Below are 17,936 nucleotides of genomic sequence, written 5' to 3' on the forward strand. Positions count from 1 at the left end.
AGAGTGTGAGACTAGTCTGGGCAATACAGCAAAACCTTGTCTTAAAAAGGAAAAAAAGAGAGAGAGGAAAAAAAAGTCACTCATCCACCCTACTCATTATAATTAAACTATAATCTTTCACAAATCTACACAACAGATTTTGAAACTCTCTAAGAGTATGTTAATTTTGCAAACAGTCAATTTTATTTGTGGTAAGATACTTTCTTCGTTTCACTTTCAATGTGTGACTATCTCCAAATAGCTGGGGAAAATTTATTAAAGGCTCCATATCAGAGCTGCTCTATGGGACAACTACAGGGAGCATCATTCACACAAAATGTCTGAGTAGTGTTATGTGCCCAGCATTGTCTATATACACCTGTTTTATAGAAGAAGTTGGAAATAAAAATATGTATCTTAAAATTTGTCCTGAGAAATTAAATAAAAATACATGAAGCATCTAGCACCGTCAGTGGCACATAGCAGAAACTTCATAAAAAGCAGTTCCTATATGTAACAATCTTAGTGAAAAGAAGACACAATAATATTGTGATAAATGACATATGGTAGAGATATTCATATCCTTATTTTTGGCTTTCATCTATTATCAAGGTTAGAAATCTGCTCCCTTTTCTCCTACATTAGAACAATGGGTATAATACAAAGCAAAAAACAATACTTTCTATTTAGCTCACAAAACACTTAATCCATAAAATATTTCATATACTTGCACTATTTCTCTTATAACTTTGTTGCTAATGACTCTCAAAAATCCTATAATTATACTCTACCCTTCCTATCACAGTTATAATTAAGTACTACTATGATCATCTACCTAAATTCTGACTCTTCCACTAGATATAAGTTCCATTAGGAATCTTTGTTGTTATTGTTGTTGTTGACAGGGTCTTGCTGTCACCTAGACTGCAATGCAGTGGAGTGATCTCATAGCCTCGACTCCCCCAGGCTCAAGCGATCCTCCCACCTCAGCCTCCCAAGTAGCTAGAACTACAGGCATACACCACCATGCCTGGCTAATTTATTTATTTATTTATTTTTGTATTTTGTAGACATAAGGTTTCACCACGTTGTCCAGGTTGGTCTCCAACTCTTGTGCTCAAGTGATCTGCCCCGCCTCAGCCTCCCAAACTACTGGTATTGCAGCTATGAGCTACCATGCCTGGCCCATGAGGAATCTTAAGTTGCCTTACATATCCATACTGCCTTACATTATAGGAAGCCCATAAATATTATTAGCTGGGTAAAAAAACAAGTGATTCAAAAATCTTATGTCGTAGCCTTAATGCTTCAACTGATTTTTGTTATTGGACTTCTCTCAACAATGTCAAATCCACTCAGGTAGACCACATCAAACTCACTATCTCAGTACAACAGAAATAAAACTAGAACGTTTCTTCTGTCCTTGCAGAACTCTTTTTACATTCCCATTATGCTCTAAAAACTAAATCTTAAGCATCTGAAAACAAGTCAAAATAATTTTTCTTTATTCCATCTTCCATCAATCTATACCGAAAGAATGACTAGGCCCATGACATCAATGCCTCAAAACTAATCATAACCTCAGTGGGCACTGCTGTTAGTGCATCTCAACTATTTGCTTGTCTTTCCTATCTCTCCTCACCATTTTTATGCTTAATTTTATTAAAAAGGCTCCAACCATCCCAAATACTATTCAAGACTAGTGGCTTAACAAATAAGGTCTGATCTCACGAACAAGTATCAACTAGTCCTCAATATCATAATATAGTACACTTCAAATTATATGTAACATCTATTTCTGGCCTAAATGGAATAGCTTGCCAAAGACCAACACTTCTACAGTGAACAAGTAAAGCAGGCGGATAAAAGGAAAAGGGGGAAAAAAATTGAAAGCATCAAAGAACTGCTAAGCTGACCAGGCCTTGAGAGACGAAATCCTAAAGAAGGGGGAACAGAAGTGAAGTAAACCAACATTCTGAAGCCATTTTCCTCAATATATTTATCAATTCTGGTACAGGGCAAGAGGAGGATCTGGGCAAAGGGCCCTGACAGAGTGTTGCTATTAAGTGGCAAAAAAGCAGCATTTCTGGCAATCTCTTGAGGACAGAGAGAGAAAAATAACAGACTTGAAAGGCCAGAATCCGGGGAAAGGTAGGCCCACAACCTGGCCTAACATTCTGCCAATATTCCTTCTAAACTTCTAATAAATCCTTAAACTGTAGGGAAGAAGAAGATAAACAGTCAAGCAGAAATGCAACAAAAAACAAAGAATATTTAGAAAGCTCATAATACAAGGAGAAATTAATTGGAATTCAGAGCCTACCAGTGAGACAAAGTCTCAGTGAATACCCCAGGATCTCTGTGGGAACGCTTGAAAGGCTGCTCCTAAAAGAAAGGCAAAGAAAGTAGATAGAGCTTTGTCAAAAATGGACCCCAGACTCGAATTGAGGTAAACAGGACTTGTGGCGAGACAAAGGTTAGAGTTTAGGATCTACCAAGGGAGAAATCCCAATGAATATACCTGGCTCTTGCTTGGAAGCTCTGAAGGGTTATAGCTTTAGAGAGGGAGGGGAGCAATCAGACGTGGACTGACCTCTATGAAAACTAAAACCCACCAGGAACCCACTTGGACCTTTTGGCAATCTGTTCCCACTCTATCTTCTCAGGAAGAGAAAAGTTAAACCCTGTATAGAAGGAAATAATACCATCTGGGGCCTCTAAACTATTTTATGCATAATATCCAATAGTTAACGTAGCACTACATAGCACTGAAGTCTGAATGGCCAAGGGCAAATGCTGAAGAACAGCCAGGAGGGGCAATGAGAAAAAGTACACTAATTAGAATGCCTCCAAATTAAGCCAGTTTCCTCATTTATCTCCTTTCACCAGTTCCTTTGGAAAGAAAGAATAGCCTTCTTGAGCAGAGAAAAGATTTTAGATTTTATATTTTTTGTTATAAAATATTTCAATTTTATATTGAATCAGTTATAAAAATGGAGAAAAACCCTCTAGCTTTGAAAAAGTATTAGGGATGCCAAGATACAGGATCATGTGACAATAAACCACACATAAAAAAGTAAAAACAGAACTCAGACTGCCCACCTTCTAACTCACACACAAAAGCACTTTCATACCCTGACCTCTGACCTCACCTAAACCTGGGATGTATCTAGAAAGATGTGGGGTAGTTCTCCCCACTGCCCAGGTTGGAGTCCAAGCACGGGGGCAAAGGAGGTGGGGAGAAGAGGCTCTCTTCTCTACCCTGCTTCATGATTCCTGACCCTCCCCCGATCCATCTTCCCACATCTTTTGATGTTATTTTATTACAGCTTTTTAAATATTTTAAACAATTATTTAACCCTTGGCAGCAGAGACTGAGGAGGGGAATAATAAGGAATAGCAGACTCTGTATGACTGAGAAATAAAAACAAAAAGCAATCCAGAATATAAGACTTAGAAAAATACACACACATACACACACACACACACGCTTGGCTAAAACAAAAGAAATTTATTCTCTCATCGTTCTGGAGGCCAGGGGTTCCACATCAGTTCGCTGGGCAAAAATCAAGGTGTCAGCGGAGATGTGCTACCTCTGGAGGCTCTAGGAGAGAACCCATTCCTTGCCTCTTCCAGTTTCTGGTGGCTGCTAGCAAGAAAAATATTTTAAAACTATGAAAGAAAATAGAGAAAAAGATAAAGAATTTCAACAAAGCATTAAAATCTGTTTTAAAAGATGCAAATGGTAAAGAGAAATTTTTAAATTATGTAACTAATTAGCTTGCGTAGTTATAACAAAGTAAACATTAAGATACATTATTACTAGAGATGAAAAGAACATGTCCTAATAATAAAAGGGAAAACAACAAGGAAGATATAGCAATTATAAATCTGTAAGCAACCAATAGCATGACTGCAAGTAGACATAAAGCAAAATTTCTGAGAATAAAAACAATTCCAAAAATTCAAAATCGTACTGGGAGAATTTAACAGAGCTCTCTTCAGAGCTCTTAGGACAAGCAGACAAAAACTAAATAAATAATTGAACATATAAGATATCTGACACACATAATTTAAAAATGTGAGGAATGAATAAAGTAAAGCACTGTACGTAGCAAGAGATTACATACGCTTTTTAAGTGGAAATAGAACACATACTTAGACAAGGTGCCGAGTCATAAAGTAAGTCCCAGTAAACTTCAAAGTATTAAGATAATTAAAAGCATGATTTCTGACAAAAGGAGAGTTAAACTGGAACTCAATAACCCAAAAATCTCGTTGTTTGAAAATTAAGTGATACACAAAATAAGCCAAAAGAAATAAGAAAATTAATAGTTTTGACTGCCAATAAGACTATAACATCAATTATGGGATCTACCTAAAATTGCTTATAAATTTACAGCATTAAATTAATATATAACAAAGTAAGATAAATTGAAAAAAATTCAAGGACCTATATATCTATCTCAGGAAATTACAAAGGAAGCAAATCTAAAGAATTAAATTCTTAATAAGCAGATATTAATGATAAAAAATATAGAGAAAATTAACAATGCTAAAAGTTGAGTCTTTGAGAAAACTTAAAAAATTGATATGGCTCTTGCAAAACTGATGAAGAAAAATTAAAAAGACACAAAAACATCATCTGGAAAGAAAAAGGTGGCATCGCTATATATCCTAAAATCATTTTTTAAAACGAATGCGGGATGAAATGCAAAATGTGACAAAACAATCTGTGTTACAAATATGGGAAAGAAATACATTGAAGAGGGTGCAGAAAATGGTTCTAACCTAAGTAACTATGAAAATGAGTGAAGCCTGTAACACTAAAGGCGACAAAAAAAAAATCTGTAAAAATAAGCATTGCATAGTTGATAAAGCTATTACCCAGGGAGGTACAGGTTAATAATTATGATAGTGCTCTGCATGTATACTGCAACTGAACAATTACGTAAATGGATAACAGATAATGGGAACTGGGTTTGTCCCTGTTGGAGTATAAGATTTCAGATATGCCAAGCAAGTGGGATAGAAAACCCCATGTGGTAATGGAATTTCAGATATACCAAGCAAGTGGGATAGAAAACCACATGTGGTCTGCAACTGGAGTTGCAGACATCAGTATAAACTCATGTTTACCTTAATACAGATACCAATGGTTATATAAAAAAAAAAATTACAGATATGTACACACGAGTTAGTAAAAACATATTTTTTTCCTGTTTTCAGCTAAGAAGGCCCAGAAACAACAGCACACCAATAGCAAAAAGCATCCATAGGGCCCACATCCCGGTTTCTAATACCACTCACAAATAAAAGCAACTAGGACTCCTTGGAAAAATGGCTGATTCTAGGATAAGGGCAGGAAATATATAAAATTTCTTCCAATCCCAGAAAGTAAGGAAATATTCAAATATATATATAATATATATATATATATAAAATATATATATATAATTGTGGAGGTATATATATATATCTCCACAATTATGGGGCATGTCAAAAGGACACAGGAGCCAACTGAATGAGCTCTCAATGGCCAAAGCTAGAACAAACTGAGAAAGGAAATAAAATAGTATTAGATTATAACCCAAAGTATAAAACAAATATCCCATGAGATCACAGTATTTCAAATAAATGACTGAAAAAAATAAGTGAGGGAGAACAAAATCTGAGCAGAAAAATTCCACATCTGTGTAAATACTCTGCCCTAAAGGAGGTGAGCATAACTGCCCACTCCTTAAGTGTAGGCTATACAGAGTGTCTTCCAAAGAATACAGTATGGAAAGAGGGCAAAAACAGTAGCTTTACAATGCAGAAACCTGACAAATACTACCTCAATCAGGTAATCAAGATCAACAGTGATGAGTCACATAGATAACATATGCCCTTGATTTGAACAGGAGAACAAAAGTCACGATAAGATTAGCATACAGAAATATAAATCCTAAATTAACCGGGCATGGTGGCATGTGCCTGTAATCCCAGCTACTCAGGAGGTTGAAGCAGGAGAATCCCTTGAACTCGGGAGGCAGAGGTTGCAGTGAGCCAAGATGGCACCACTGGACTCCAACATGGGCAACAGAGCAAGACTCTGTCTCAAAAAAAAAAAAAATAAAGAGAAATATAAATCGTATATCCAGCATGGCTCTAAAAAGTGTGCCAAAAATTTGACTCTAACTTTCCTAGAGGCCAAGTCAAACAGAACATAGTCAATTACATAGTTTACATTATTAATTAAGTGACAGGTTGGATAGTCAGGCAAAGGATGACTTTTCGGCATCTGAAATAGGATAAAATTTCTTTCATGGCATCTCATAAAGATAGTACTGTATCATAAAATGGAAGACATCCAAACATAAAATCCCAACTGTATTTCTTAGGGCTATTTCATACAACATCCTTTAATCTAAGTCAATGCCATCCTCAAGAGCAATTATATAAGAGAGCAAAAGAAAATAGTTCTGTTCTAAGATCGATGAGTAAAATTGAGAAAACATAAAATAAAGATTACAGAGACTTTAAGCAGTCCATCTACAGTGAAACATTATTACATGCAATCATAATTTTAGTAAGATTTGACAGTTGAAATCTGAGGCTGGAATTTTTATCAAGACCAGTATTTAAATAACTTGACTCAAGTACAGATCACACACACTTTGACTACTAACCAGGAAGGCAGTAAGGTAAAGAAGTATTTATAAAAAATTAAGTCTACCTAAAGTTATAACTGGAGGAATGGCTAACCTATCTCTGAACATAGGTGCACCAAAAGAGGTATGGCCCACTCAGTCAAATTTTAGTAATTAAAAACAAAACAAAAAAAAATTGTTCTATGGATAAGAAGAGAAACTGTTCTAAGTAAACGTCTCTTAAGGAATATAAAGGGAAGTAGAAGGCAAAGGCAAAGAAAATAATTCTGCTTCTTTCTCTAATAATCACAGTGCACTTTTACCACCTCTAGAAACAAATTTATATAGGAATAAGTTGGAGCTCTAAAATATGTTCAAGACTAGTTTTTCTTTAGTTATCAGGTAATGGTATAAAATATATTAAAGGACATATATTCTGCACTTAAGATATGTTCCTTGTTCTCTTTTAAATGCCGATTTGATTTTCTGGTTCTTTTTAGGTTGATTATCAAAAGGCCAACTCATAAAAATAGCTAAAAAACAACAAACAGATGAATAAGATGTTTAAAACATATTCAGAAAAACTTAGTGGTAAAAAATTGCACATTCCTTTCCCATTGTAACTATGTCAGCCTTTGATTTATCTTAGTAATAGAGCAATCTAAACGGAAATAATAAATGAATACTAAAATACTATTGATACTGGTTAAGAAGTGATAAGAACTAAATTGGCATATCTTTACTGCTGCTTTAGCTCAAAGTAGAAAGGTTATAATACACCTAATGATAAATGCAATGTTTCAAGTATCCACACTCAGAAGGAAGCTAAATTCAGAAACTGAATAGCAAGGAAATCATCACATTTTTTCCAGCTGGTATAATAGATTAAATTTTAACAACTTGCATACACATCTACTGAAGTTTCTTTATGCATTAGTTTCTTCAAAGAAATCATTTTTTTTCAAAGAAAGCTAGATGATGATTCTTCCAAACCCTAATTGCTAAAATTTACTACTCAAATTACAAAAGCACTTATAACATTTTATATATATATATACATATATGTATGTAAGTTTAGACATGCCAAATTGTATATTAACCAAAAATAACTACAATTATTCCAAAAATACTGCAATTTTTCCAGTCTCTAAGCATTACTCTTCATATATGGAAAATTTTTTTTAAAAGTTGTATGTTCAATGAAAATACCTATTATGGTAACATCTTACTGTGTACATAAAAATGTCATTTTTTCCAAATTATATTTAGCATTTTACTTTGTAAGGCAATTTTTTATGATGATCTCTCCCTCTCTTTAATTCACAGCAACAATAAGGATCTAGTTACAATGAAACACTTTGACTAAAATCAGGTATAAATAAATTGCTAAAACTAGAAGTGTATTAAGTTAAAACATATAAAACAAAGGCATTTAAAACATACTTTAAAACAGACATACTTATCCCAACCGAGAGTTCCTATCTCTTCAATAAGGCTTGAGTAGAACTGGGGAGGAGGAGGTAGTGCATATAGTTCTTGTCTATTCTTTAAAGCAACTTCCTGTTTAAAAGAAGAAAACCAGAATTGGCTGTGGAATCCAAGACAACAAACTGTTAATACCTGATTGCAACACATAATTTCATTATCTTCTCAGTGCCTAACAAAACTGCAAATTTTTTAATAGAAAATCTGGCTGACTCATTCCCCTGCTCATGAAAAAGAGACAAGAAAAAGTTAAAGGACTGCACTGAAGGTCATGCAAAATGTCAGTTTTTATGTCATGAAAAGAACTTAAGATTTTAATATTCTCCTGGACTAATATGCCTATCAGAGATTAAAAAAAAAACTTTTATTAAATTCATCCTCAAGGCTTCACTCTCTCTCTACTCCCATGAATATGTGATACATATATATATACACACACACATATATATATACACATAATACACACACACACACACACACTTTTTTAAGCTCCTCAAAAGAAAGGGCTGAACTCTAAGTACATTACCTAAACTAACATATTTGTATGTCAGTTTATGAACCACATCCTAACAAACAAAACCCCCTCATTATGAGAATAAATATCTACATGCTAATTTCTATCACTGACTTACATGCTGTACTACTCTTCAACCAAGTAAGTTCAAGTATTATGCTATCCATCTGGCTAGATCACAGTCCTATTTCTTGCTAGGCCTATCTATGATGGCTTTAAAATGTTTATGTTCTCCCATAAAATTTTATAGTTTTGGTTTCTCCCAACCAAAACTAAAATTTTTTACAAGATATATAAACATCACTAGAATTGTTAAAGCTAAAATTACCAATTATTTTGAAGTTACTAACCTAGACAAATAATTGGTAAGTAAAAATACATGTATCTACAAATTACTCAGATGTTCATACAGTCTGAAGTATCAAAAAATATTACAAAAAGTAAATAAATAAATAAGTAAATCAGCCACAGTAAATAACAACAGTAGATAGGGGAAAGTTGAAAATTACAAACACTTCTGAAAAATATAATCCTAATAAAAGGTTGGAATTTTTATTCTTTTAAGTATATGTTTAATCTTATTTTTTTAACTGTATGTCAATTTTTTTTAATGAGGATAGGATATTGAGATCGTATTAAAATGAATATATGTTAAAAACAGCACTTCAAAATTAGAACTATCAACTGGAACTACTTCAATTTAGTTTTGAATCTGCTTTATAATGAAAAAAAAACTGTGAAAGCAGATCGATAAAGCTGAGAATATCAATATGGATTTAATTAGAGAGTAAGCCTAGAAGACAAGGCATATACTGCCTTTTTTATAGGATAAATGCCTAATGTTACCTAAAAATAGACTGATGGTCCACCAAAATAAATTCATATTTAGGGTGTACACCAACCTAATACTATTAAGATGGTGCTGTACTATCATTAAATAAAATGCATTAAGTTAATATAGTATATTTTGAAATTTCTGTTTTTATTCTGAAATATTAATTACTGCTATCCACAAAATTAAAGGTAAAAATAAACCTGGATAATAGTAAAAATACTTTTCAATCCTAGGTTTATGACATTTATACACTCTACCTTCTATTTTAAGTTAGACAAGTTACTCCTACTCTAGAACTGTAAAAAGTAAAAAAGGCAAAAGCAGAGAAGCAACACATTCTTCATAGGAAAGGAGGCAAAGGTACACAGCAGAAAGGCTTTACAAACGTTTTAAATCCTGACTTTAACAATTCCTATTTTGAGGCCTTAGGCCTTAGGCTCAGCTCCGAAATAGAAATAAAATAACCTACCTCATAGGATTATTTTAAAATATAGGTAATTGTTCATTTATTAAATATATACTGAACTCCAACTATATGGATAGTTATTACTAGAAAACTCCATGAAAGATTTACAACATTTCCTAAATAAGTTCAATAACTACGAATTTCATTTGCGTATCACTCTCAACATATTCATTGGTGATTATAGTATAGGAACCCTATTACTAACAACACAGTCTAAAGGTACACTAATAATTCTTATATTTTTAGGTATGCTACCTTAAATGAGCAATAAAATCACCAACTTTGTCCATAATTTCTGAACAAAGCTAAAATATAGGATTTTTATTCAGAAATGGAATGAATGTACTATATAGATACTGTAAATCAGAGATCTTAAAATTTTATTTTAGTTTTAAACTAAACTTACAACTAAATAAAGGTATTTTTGATAAGAAGAATTTAATAGGACATTGTATCTATACTTTTACTCTGGTTCCCTTAGTCTTTCCTTGCATTTGTGTAGTTCATTAAAATTATAATAAAAAGATAAAAGAAATGTTTCAAACTTTTCTCCAATGTCAAGGAGATGTAAACCAAATATGCTTCACTTGTTTCCTTTACCTTTTTAACGTTATTGCATTAAGGCCTTTGACGTAATTTGTAATCAATTTTGATAACCCTTATTAATTAGGATTTATAAACTCATAAATCAAAATTCAAACTTTAGAAATTAACTTTAAACTACTATTCTAATCTCACACATTTAATCAAAGTCCTATCTTAGAAGGTTCTTATTAGATTAAAAAAGAACTCAAGAAAAAAATCTAGCAACTAAGTTATCAATATGTAGTAGCTGCTAAGAATAAAATGGTCTCAACAAGAATCACAAAGAAATAGCAAAACTTTCCATTGTTAGCAATTAGTATTGCAATTTTTATATAAACATAAACATACAGACAGGAAAAGCATCAATGAAATAGAACAAGTAGAACATAACAAAAAAATACAATGATGCCAGTATCATTAGAAAATAGCATTTTCAAAGTAAAAGATACACAAGTGAAGAAGTAAAAACCCTGTAATCCCAAATTTCAATTGTAAATATCAATAGGAACTCATAATTATGTTCTTTCCAAAAAGCATTTCTTCCTAGCTTTGTCTACTGAAAAGACTTAGAAGTAACAGCAGTCAACACTCAAGTTTCCAGACTGAGGCATCCAAATACTATTTCCCACAAAGAAATCATGATTCTTGGGAGAAATGCCTGATTACAGTTACGGGATAAGAGGAATAAATTAGCCTAGGGTAACTGGTATCAGAAGGCAAAGAAACTTGGATTATATTAAAAGAACTCAGGAGCCAACATGAAGAGGCTTGTACTGACCAAAAAATGGGACAATTTAAGCATCAAAAAGAAAATGACTACAATGAACGAAATTTAATTAAATATATAAAATGTATGAGTTCATAAAGATACTGAAAAAAAACAAAACAAAAAAACTTTAGATCCCTGTTACAGTTGCTAGGCACCAAATCATTATTCTAAAAATTGGTTTCTGTTTTAAAAGGAAAAGAAACAAGCACTTATCCAATCTCTCCAGTATGAGCTGTATCTCAAATTAACCAAACAACTGATGAGAAGTTCTTCTCTACAGAAGATTTTCAACTAATAAGTGCAGATGATGGAATTTTTAAAATTATCATTTGTAAATCCTAATGAAATAGCAGATATAGGCAATAATGATTATTACTGGATGCTAAAATCATTGGGTGATAGGCTGATGGAAAACTATACTGAATGGATCTAAACCTACTGATCAATCTTAAATTTACTAAAAGAGGAACCATCAGACATCATGCACATCCTCATGTAATATAAATAGAGAGCACCAAGTAATCTCATCAAACAAATGAATCCAAATCTGCTGAAGCCTCTAGAGCAAACTGCCAGATTACAAAGAGAGTAGAAGTGTGTTAAAAGATAAACCATGAATATCCCTCAAGCCAAATCCAGAATGTGGGAGATTTTATAGAATACATAATTTGTTTTATTGAACAAATACATGGCATGAATAAAAAGGGTGAGGTAAAGAGGAGATGCTATTATACGTAAGTATCTTATAAGTCTTACATAAGGCTTAAGAGACATATCAACTAAATATAATGTGTGGACCTTGTTTGCATACTAGTACAAACAAATAGCTATAAGAAATTATTAACTTTGTTGAGATTACAATAGTATATTTAAAAACAGATAAAAAGCACTTAGTGTTAGAGATACACACTAACATATTGGGATACATACAATGTCCAGAATTTCCTTTAAAATACTACGGTGTCAGGGAGGGGAACATCACATACCGAGGCCTGTCAGTGGGTGAGGGAGCTAGCGGAGGGATAGCAGGGGGTGGGGGGATTGGGGAGGGATAACATTAGGAGAAATATCTAATATACATGACGGGGGGATGGATGCAGCAAACCACCATGGCACATGTATACCTATGTAACAAACCTGCATGTTCTACAAATGCACCCCAGAACTTAAAGTATAGAAAAAAAATACTACAGTATCTTTCTTCTAAAAAAAAGTAGAAGAGAAGCCAGGTACAGTGGCTCACGCCTGTAATCCCAGCACTTTTGGAGGCCGAGGCAGATAGATCACAAGGTCAGGAGTTTAAGACCAGCCTGGCCAAGATGGTGAAACCCTGTCTCTACTAAAAATACAAAAATTACCTGGGGGTGGTGGCGGGGAGCTCTAATCCCAGCTACTCAGTAGGTTGAGGCAGAGAACTGCCTAAACCTGGGAGGAGGAGGTTGCAGTGAGCCAATATGGAGGTCCAGCCTGGGCAACAGAGCAAGACTCTGTCTAAAAAAAAAAAAAAAAAAAGTAGAAGAGGAACTATGATTGGCAAAATGTTAAAATTTGGTCAGTCCCAGTAGTATTTGCTATAATCTTCTCTCTTCTTTTTTTAAAACTTGGGTTTTAAGAAAATAATAAAATGTCTATAGGATAAACAAAATAATCAAATATCTTATGCAACACTGATTAATTAAATAAACAGTATGTATGTAAAAGTATATATGAAATGAAGCCTAATAAGTTTTTCAGATATCTGGAGCTATACACAAAATTATTTATACATCATATTATACCTTTAAGTAGGACTACCTAATCTCTCCTTAGATGTGAAACTCTCTGACAGGCCAGGAGCATTTTATCTCTTCACCACCTGCCCAACACTAGTGTCAAGAGTACCTAGTTTGTGATACAATCAAAGTGGTTCCTTCATACAGTTATGTCCCTCATGCAGTTCAAGCAACACATCATCTACATTTATGTACACAGTAAAAGAAAACATTAAACGACTCAGAGTTAAGAAGATAAATTCTAATGTTAGTTTTTAAAGGAGTTACAGAAATCAAGACTTACAGTATGGTAACAGCGCCAGAAAAAAAATTCTTACCAAAAGCATCTTCAACTCCATCATAAAGCTCAGTAGATCAAGAGAGTGCTGCATTCTCTAGATCAAAACATTTCCAATTAATTTCATTTGCACAATAAATATTCCATTCACTAAAACTGTAATAAAATTCAGGCCCAAGTGAATGTGAAAAAAGATTAGCTAAAGTATAAGAAATGAAGTCATCAACCTTACTACTACTGCCAATTTCATTCTGAAAGAGTAATCAATGCCCTCAAAACTATTTTGCTGAGATAAACTGTGTTAGAATGTCACTTAAAACCTCACACTGCTCTGTTCCTTGAGCACTGTTTACTACTACATCCCTTGTCCCCATCGCAGGGATGCAATGGAGGTCTGGCTGGCTTCTTCAGTGCCCCGCTGTTCAAACCTCTAGGGGAGCACACAGATGGGCAGGCTGTGACTCCGACCCCACGGCAGTGTCTAGGAATGAATATTTACAGCTACTGAAACTCCAGTGGGTGTGTGTTACAGGGTGCTCTTTTAGTTTAGCCTTCCATAGGCAGCTTGTATTAGTCAGCTCAATTAGACCCCTGCCTTATTGCAAGGACAGAGAACCTTCCATATCCCAGGGTTCTTGCCTTGGTGTACCAGAAGAATCAGGTCACATATGTGCTTGGAGAATGAGTGCAAGGTTTTACTGAATAGCAGTAGCTCTCAGCAGATGTGAGAGTCAAAAGGGAGATGGTTTTCCCCTGGAGCCAGACTGCTCAGTGGCCCAGGCTCTCCAATTACCCAGGCCAAACTCCACTTCATTCTGCCAGTCAATGGTCTGCAGGCATGGAGCCTGCCGGTGTGCTCTTGACGTGCTGTTCATGTCCGGCCGCTAATACATTCCTCTACTGATATGTTTCTCTTGACATCCAGCCGCTTGTATGTGTATGCCTGCTACGGTCTCAGGATTTTATAGGCACAGGATGGGGGTATGGCAGGCCAGGGTGGTCTTGGGAAATGCAACATTTGAGTGTGAAGGCAGGAGTGCCTTTCCTCACCTAGGTCCGTGGGTGGAGCCCTCACCAGGGACCCATTCTTCTCTATCCAGCACTTCCCTGCCGCCCTTATATCACTACCATGTCTAGCAAATCTAGCTGCCTCATCATTATTTTTTTAAAGAAGAAGAAGAGGAAGAGGAAAAAGAGGAGGAAGAGAAAAAAAGGAAGAAGAGGTATAGGAGTGATGTGAGTGGGAAGAGGAGTATAAAATATAAAAATCAGGCAACTCTATATAATTTTTAAAATCTAGTTACAGCAATAAATTAACAATTATTAATTAACAATAAAGTTTTTATTTTTCTCTTGACCTTAAAAACTACATATAATTGTGATTTTTGATCTCTCACAACTAATACATATGAGTAAAAATGGAGACAATCATTCATTAAAGTAAAAACTGTTATAATAAAATGGCAAAAAGGAAATAATTTCTAATGTAGAATAAATAAGAGTTATGATTCCATTTCCTAGAAATCCTTCATTCTTAAACTAACTACAGATAAAAAAGAAAGCCAAGAAAATTCTCAAGTTTTACACTGTTTTCAACAACGCATGAACACATATGATTCACATCTTAACATAGCTTTGAGTGGGTGTATGTAGAGCAAATCCTTGACTATCCTTTCTTCTATATTGTATTTTCCCCTTAGTTTATTACAGGAGATCAATAAATGACAGGGTCTGGGAGGGTCTGAAAACTACAGCCCAGAGGCCAAATCCAGCTCAATACTGTTTTTGTAAACAAAGTTCTCTTGGCATGTAGCCATACCTATTCACTTACCTCTTGTCTATGGTTGCTCTAAGGGCAGAGTTGAATAGCTGCAACAGAGATCTTATGGCCTACTAAGCCCGAAAATTTATTATCTGGTTCTTTACAGAAAAAGTTTGTTGACTCCCTGGCCCATATTTACTAAAATTAAAAATGATACAAAAAAAGAATAGTAATATTCACTGGGACTTTGAAATAAAAAGAAGACTTAAACTAACACTGGGTTCTACCTGACCAATTGGGGGGCAAGGGAAAATAAATAATTGGGGTTTTTTTAGGAATCCTCTTGATGACTTGGTGGAGAAAAACAGAGTAATAGATCTTACTATTAAACCACATTAACCATTTTTTCCATGCTATTTAAATATGTCAACAGATTCATTTCAGTCTCAACACAAAGGCTACCTGGACATCTCCTGCAGATACTGAAATTTAAAAACACATTTCTTAAATTTTGGTGTATAATTTAAATAGTCAAGAGGATGGAGGGAGAGGTGGAAAGAAAACAGAGAAATAATTTGAACATATCCTTAAAAAAACTTATGTAATATTACCAGGGTGACAACCTTCATTCTACAAATCAAATAGTTTATCTCCTATACTTCTTTGCAGCTCAGTAATGCTTTATGGGAGAGTGACCATGATTGTCAGTTATCAGAGATAATAACCGGCCTTTAAGACAGAGAAATAGAGGAAATCAGAAAAAAAAAAAAATACAATTGCATAAAGCACCAACAGAAATGCAATTCTAACACCTATTTTTCTAAAAGAGGAATTGTATTATGTCATTATTTTGCTTCAGTAACTGATTTTTTTTCTAATCTTTAAAGGAATTTTCAGGTAGAGGAACCTAAACATTAAGAATAAAGAAATTAATCCTGCCTATTATCCCAATTAAGCAGCCTTTATCTCCTCTCATCATGCAAGTACACATGATCCTAAATTATTTCTACCACACCTCTTCTGTTGCTAATCTAGGGCTAAAATCCCATATTTGCCACAGATATCCCACAGCTCTAAATGGGTCTGATTTTCTTTTTTTTCCCTATCACCACCATTCAGCCTGAGAAGAAAAATCACTCAAGAAGTGATGGATATGGATAAGGGTGAATGCGTTTGAAGAACCTAATGTCTCAAGAATGGAAATGAGTCTCAACACAAAGGCTACCTGGACATCTCCTGCAGATACTGAAATTTAAAAACACACAGAGATGAAAGCTACAAAACTCAATAACTATTAAACCAGTTTGTTACAACATTCTGCAAAGCAGGTCTTTAAAGAACAATAAATTTTGTAATTTCTTATGCTCACTTAAAACATAAACCTTTTAAAAAGGACTTACCTGTTGTACTATTTGATGGTATCCATTAAGTATTGTTCTCAGCTGCCAACTGCACAATAATCTAAAATTTTAATAGACAAAATGGTTTCTTCTCCATTCAGAAATAAAAGGAAAAACTTATTTGTATGCTAACAAACACACATGTACATACAGAAGAATGACAAGCATAATTATGACAAGTTAATAAAATTTTTCCCTTGTTGAAAGTTTTGTCTTCAAACTGTCGGTACTAATTTCATTTCAAAATACAAAAAACTGCAATCAGTAAATTACATGCAAACAGTTATCTGGTTTTTTAACTTTAACACATCCAAAGCAAAGTTTTCTACTGAAGTAGATTCTTTTCCAAGGTAGAGTAAATAAAATAGTTTGATAATAATATATCATCAAATATAATGTATCAAACATGTATTTGAAAAAGCATGTGTAGCAATATAATCTTCAAATTTCTGATTAAGGTAACTAAGAGGATACTTTTTTTTATTCTTTAGAGACAGCGTCTCGCTCTGTCACTCAGGCTGGCTGGACTGCAGTAGAAGAATAGCTCACTGCGACCTGGACTCCTGGGCTCAAGAAACTCTCCCACCTCAGCCTCTCAAGTCGCTGGGACTATAGATACCCACCACAAAGCCTGGCTAGTAGGATACATACTTTTAATTAATTGTATAAGAAGTGATAAGTTAGTGTTCATCCACTTACTGGCTCACCTCAGCTCTGCTCCCAATACTGCTAAGTAACTTTTCTAAGGAATTACTTACCTACAAGTAGGAAGCCTGTCTTGAGTTTTTCCCAACATGGCCTTTTCAAACCATCACGACTCTCTACATTCTTGGTCTTAAAACCCCCAAACCCATCCCTGTCTCCACTGTTAGTGGCAGAGTAGTTCATTTAAATGTCCATTGGTAACCGGGCTCAAAATGTGCTATCTCTTGCTACCAACTTGGTCACTTCAATTAATTATCCCTTTATTGTGGTATCCTTAATTTATGTTCTGCTAGTTTTTTCTCCTTAATGAACTTGCTCAAATATATATTATCTTTGAAAAACATCATAACTCCTCCTTGAATGCATACCATTCTTTAACCATCTTTTTCTTCAAAATAGTTTATACTGTTTCCATTTCCTTTCTACCAACTCATCCAGTCCAAAATCCAACATAATATGGCTTCTGCCGCCACACAAAACTTACTTGCATCTAACCTATCTCTTTGCAATCCTCAGCATTGCTAACCATGCTCTGCTTAAGCCTCTCTCTATTTGACTTGACTCTGCTGTCCAAATTTTCCTCTTTTCTGGTCAATCCTTAGTCTCCTTCTGAGTTCCTCTTTAGTGACTTTAAATGTTGGTATGCCCCAAGGTCTTGTCACTGGCCTTCTCTTTCACTCCCCTCCTGCCCAGATACAGGCACCAAAAAGCCTATTCATAATCAAGGTCCCAAATCTTTCATCTATTGTAACTTT

The 17,936-nt window shown here is 34.4% G+C and overlaps 1 protein-coding gene across 4 annotated transcripts in view; it reads right to left on the bottom strand.

The window, feature by feature from the left end:
• The window catches only part of FANCL (FA complementation group L), an 82,804-nt gene that overhangs the window by 51,947 nt on the left and 12,921 nt on the right, over nucleotides 1-17,936 (bottom strand). For all 4 annotated transcript variants that reach the window (XM_012477227.2, XM_012477225.2, XM_012477226.2 and 1 more), the window contains exons 3-5: nucleotides 16,477-16,537; nucleotides 13,355-13,411; nucleotides 8,071-8,171 (exon numbers count right to left, since the gene is read on the bottom strand). In XM_012477227.2, the coding sequence (XP_012332650.2) occupies nucleotides 8,071-8,171; nucleotides 13,355-13,411; nucleotides 16,477-16,537 (219 nt within the window). The remainder of the gene's footprint in view (nucleotides 1-8,070; nucleotides 8,172-13,354; nucleotides 13,412-16,476; nucleotides 16,538-17,936) is intronic.

This window comes from Aotus nancymaae, unplaced genomic scaffold (genome assembly GCF_030222135.1).
Source record: "Aotus nancymaae isolate 86718 unplaced genomic scaffold, 86718_ANA_hifiasm-v0.15.2.pri h1tg000057l, whole genome shotgun sequence".
In the NCBI taxonomy this organism is placed as follows: domain Eukaryota; kingdom Metazoa; phylum Chordata; class Mammalia; order Primates; family Aotidae; genus Aotus; species Aotus nancymaae.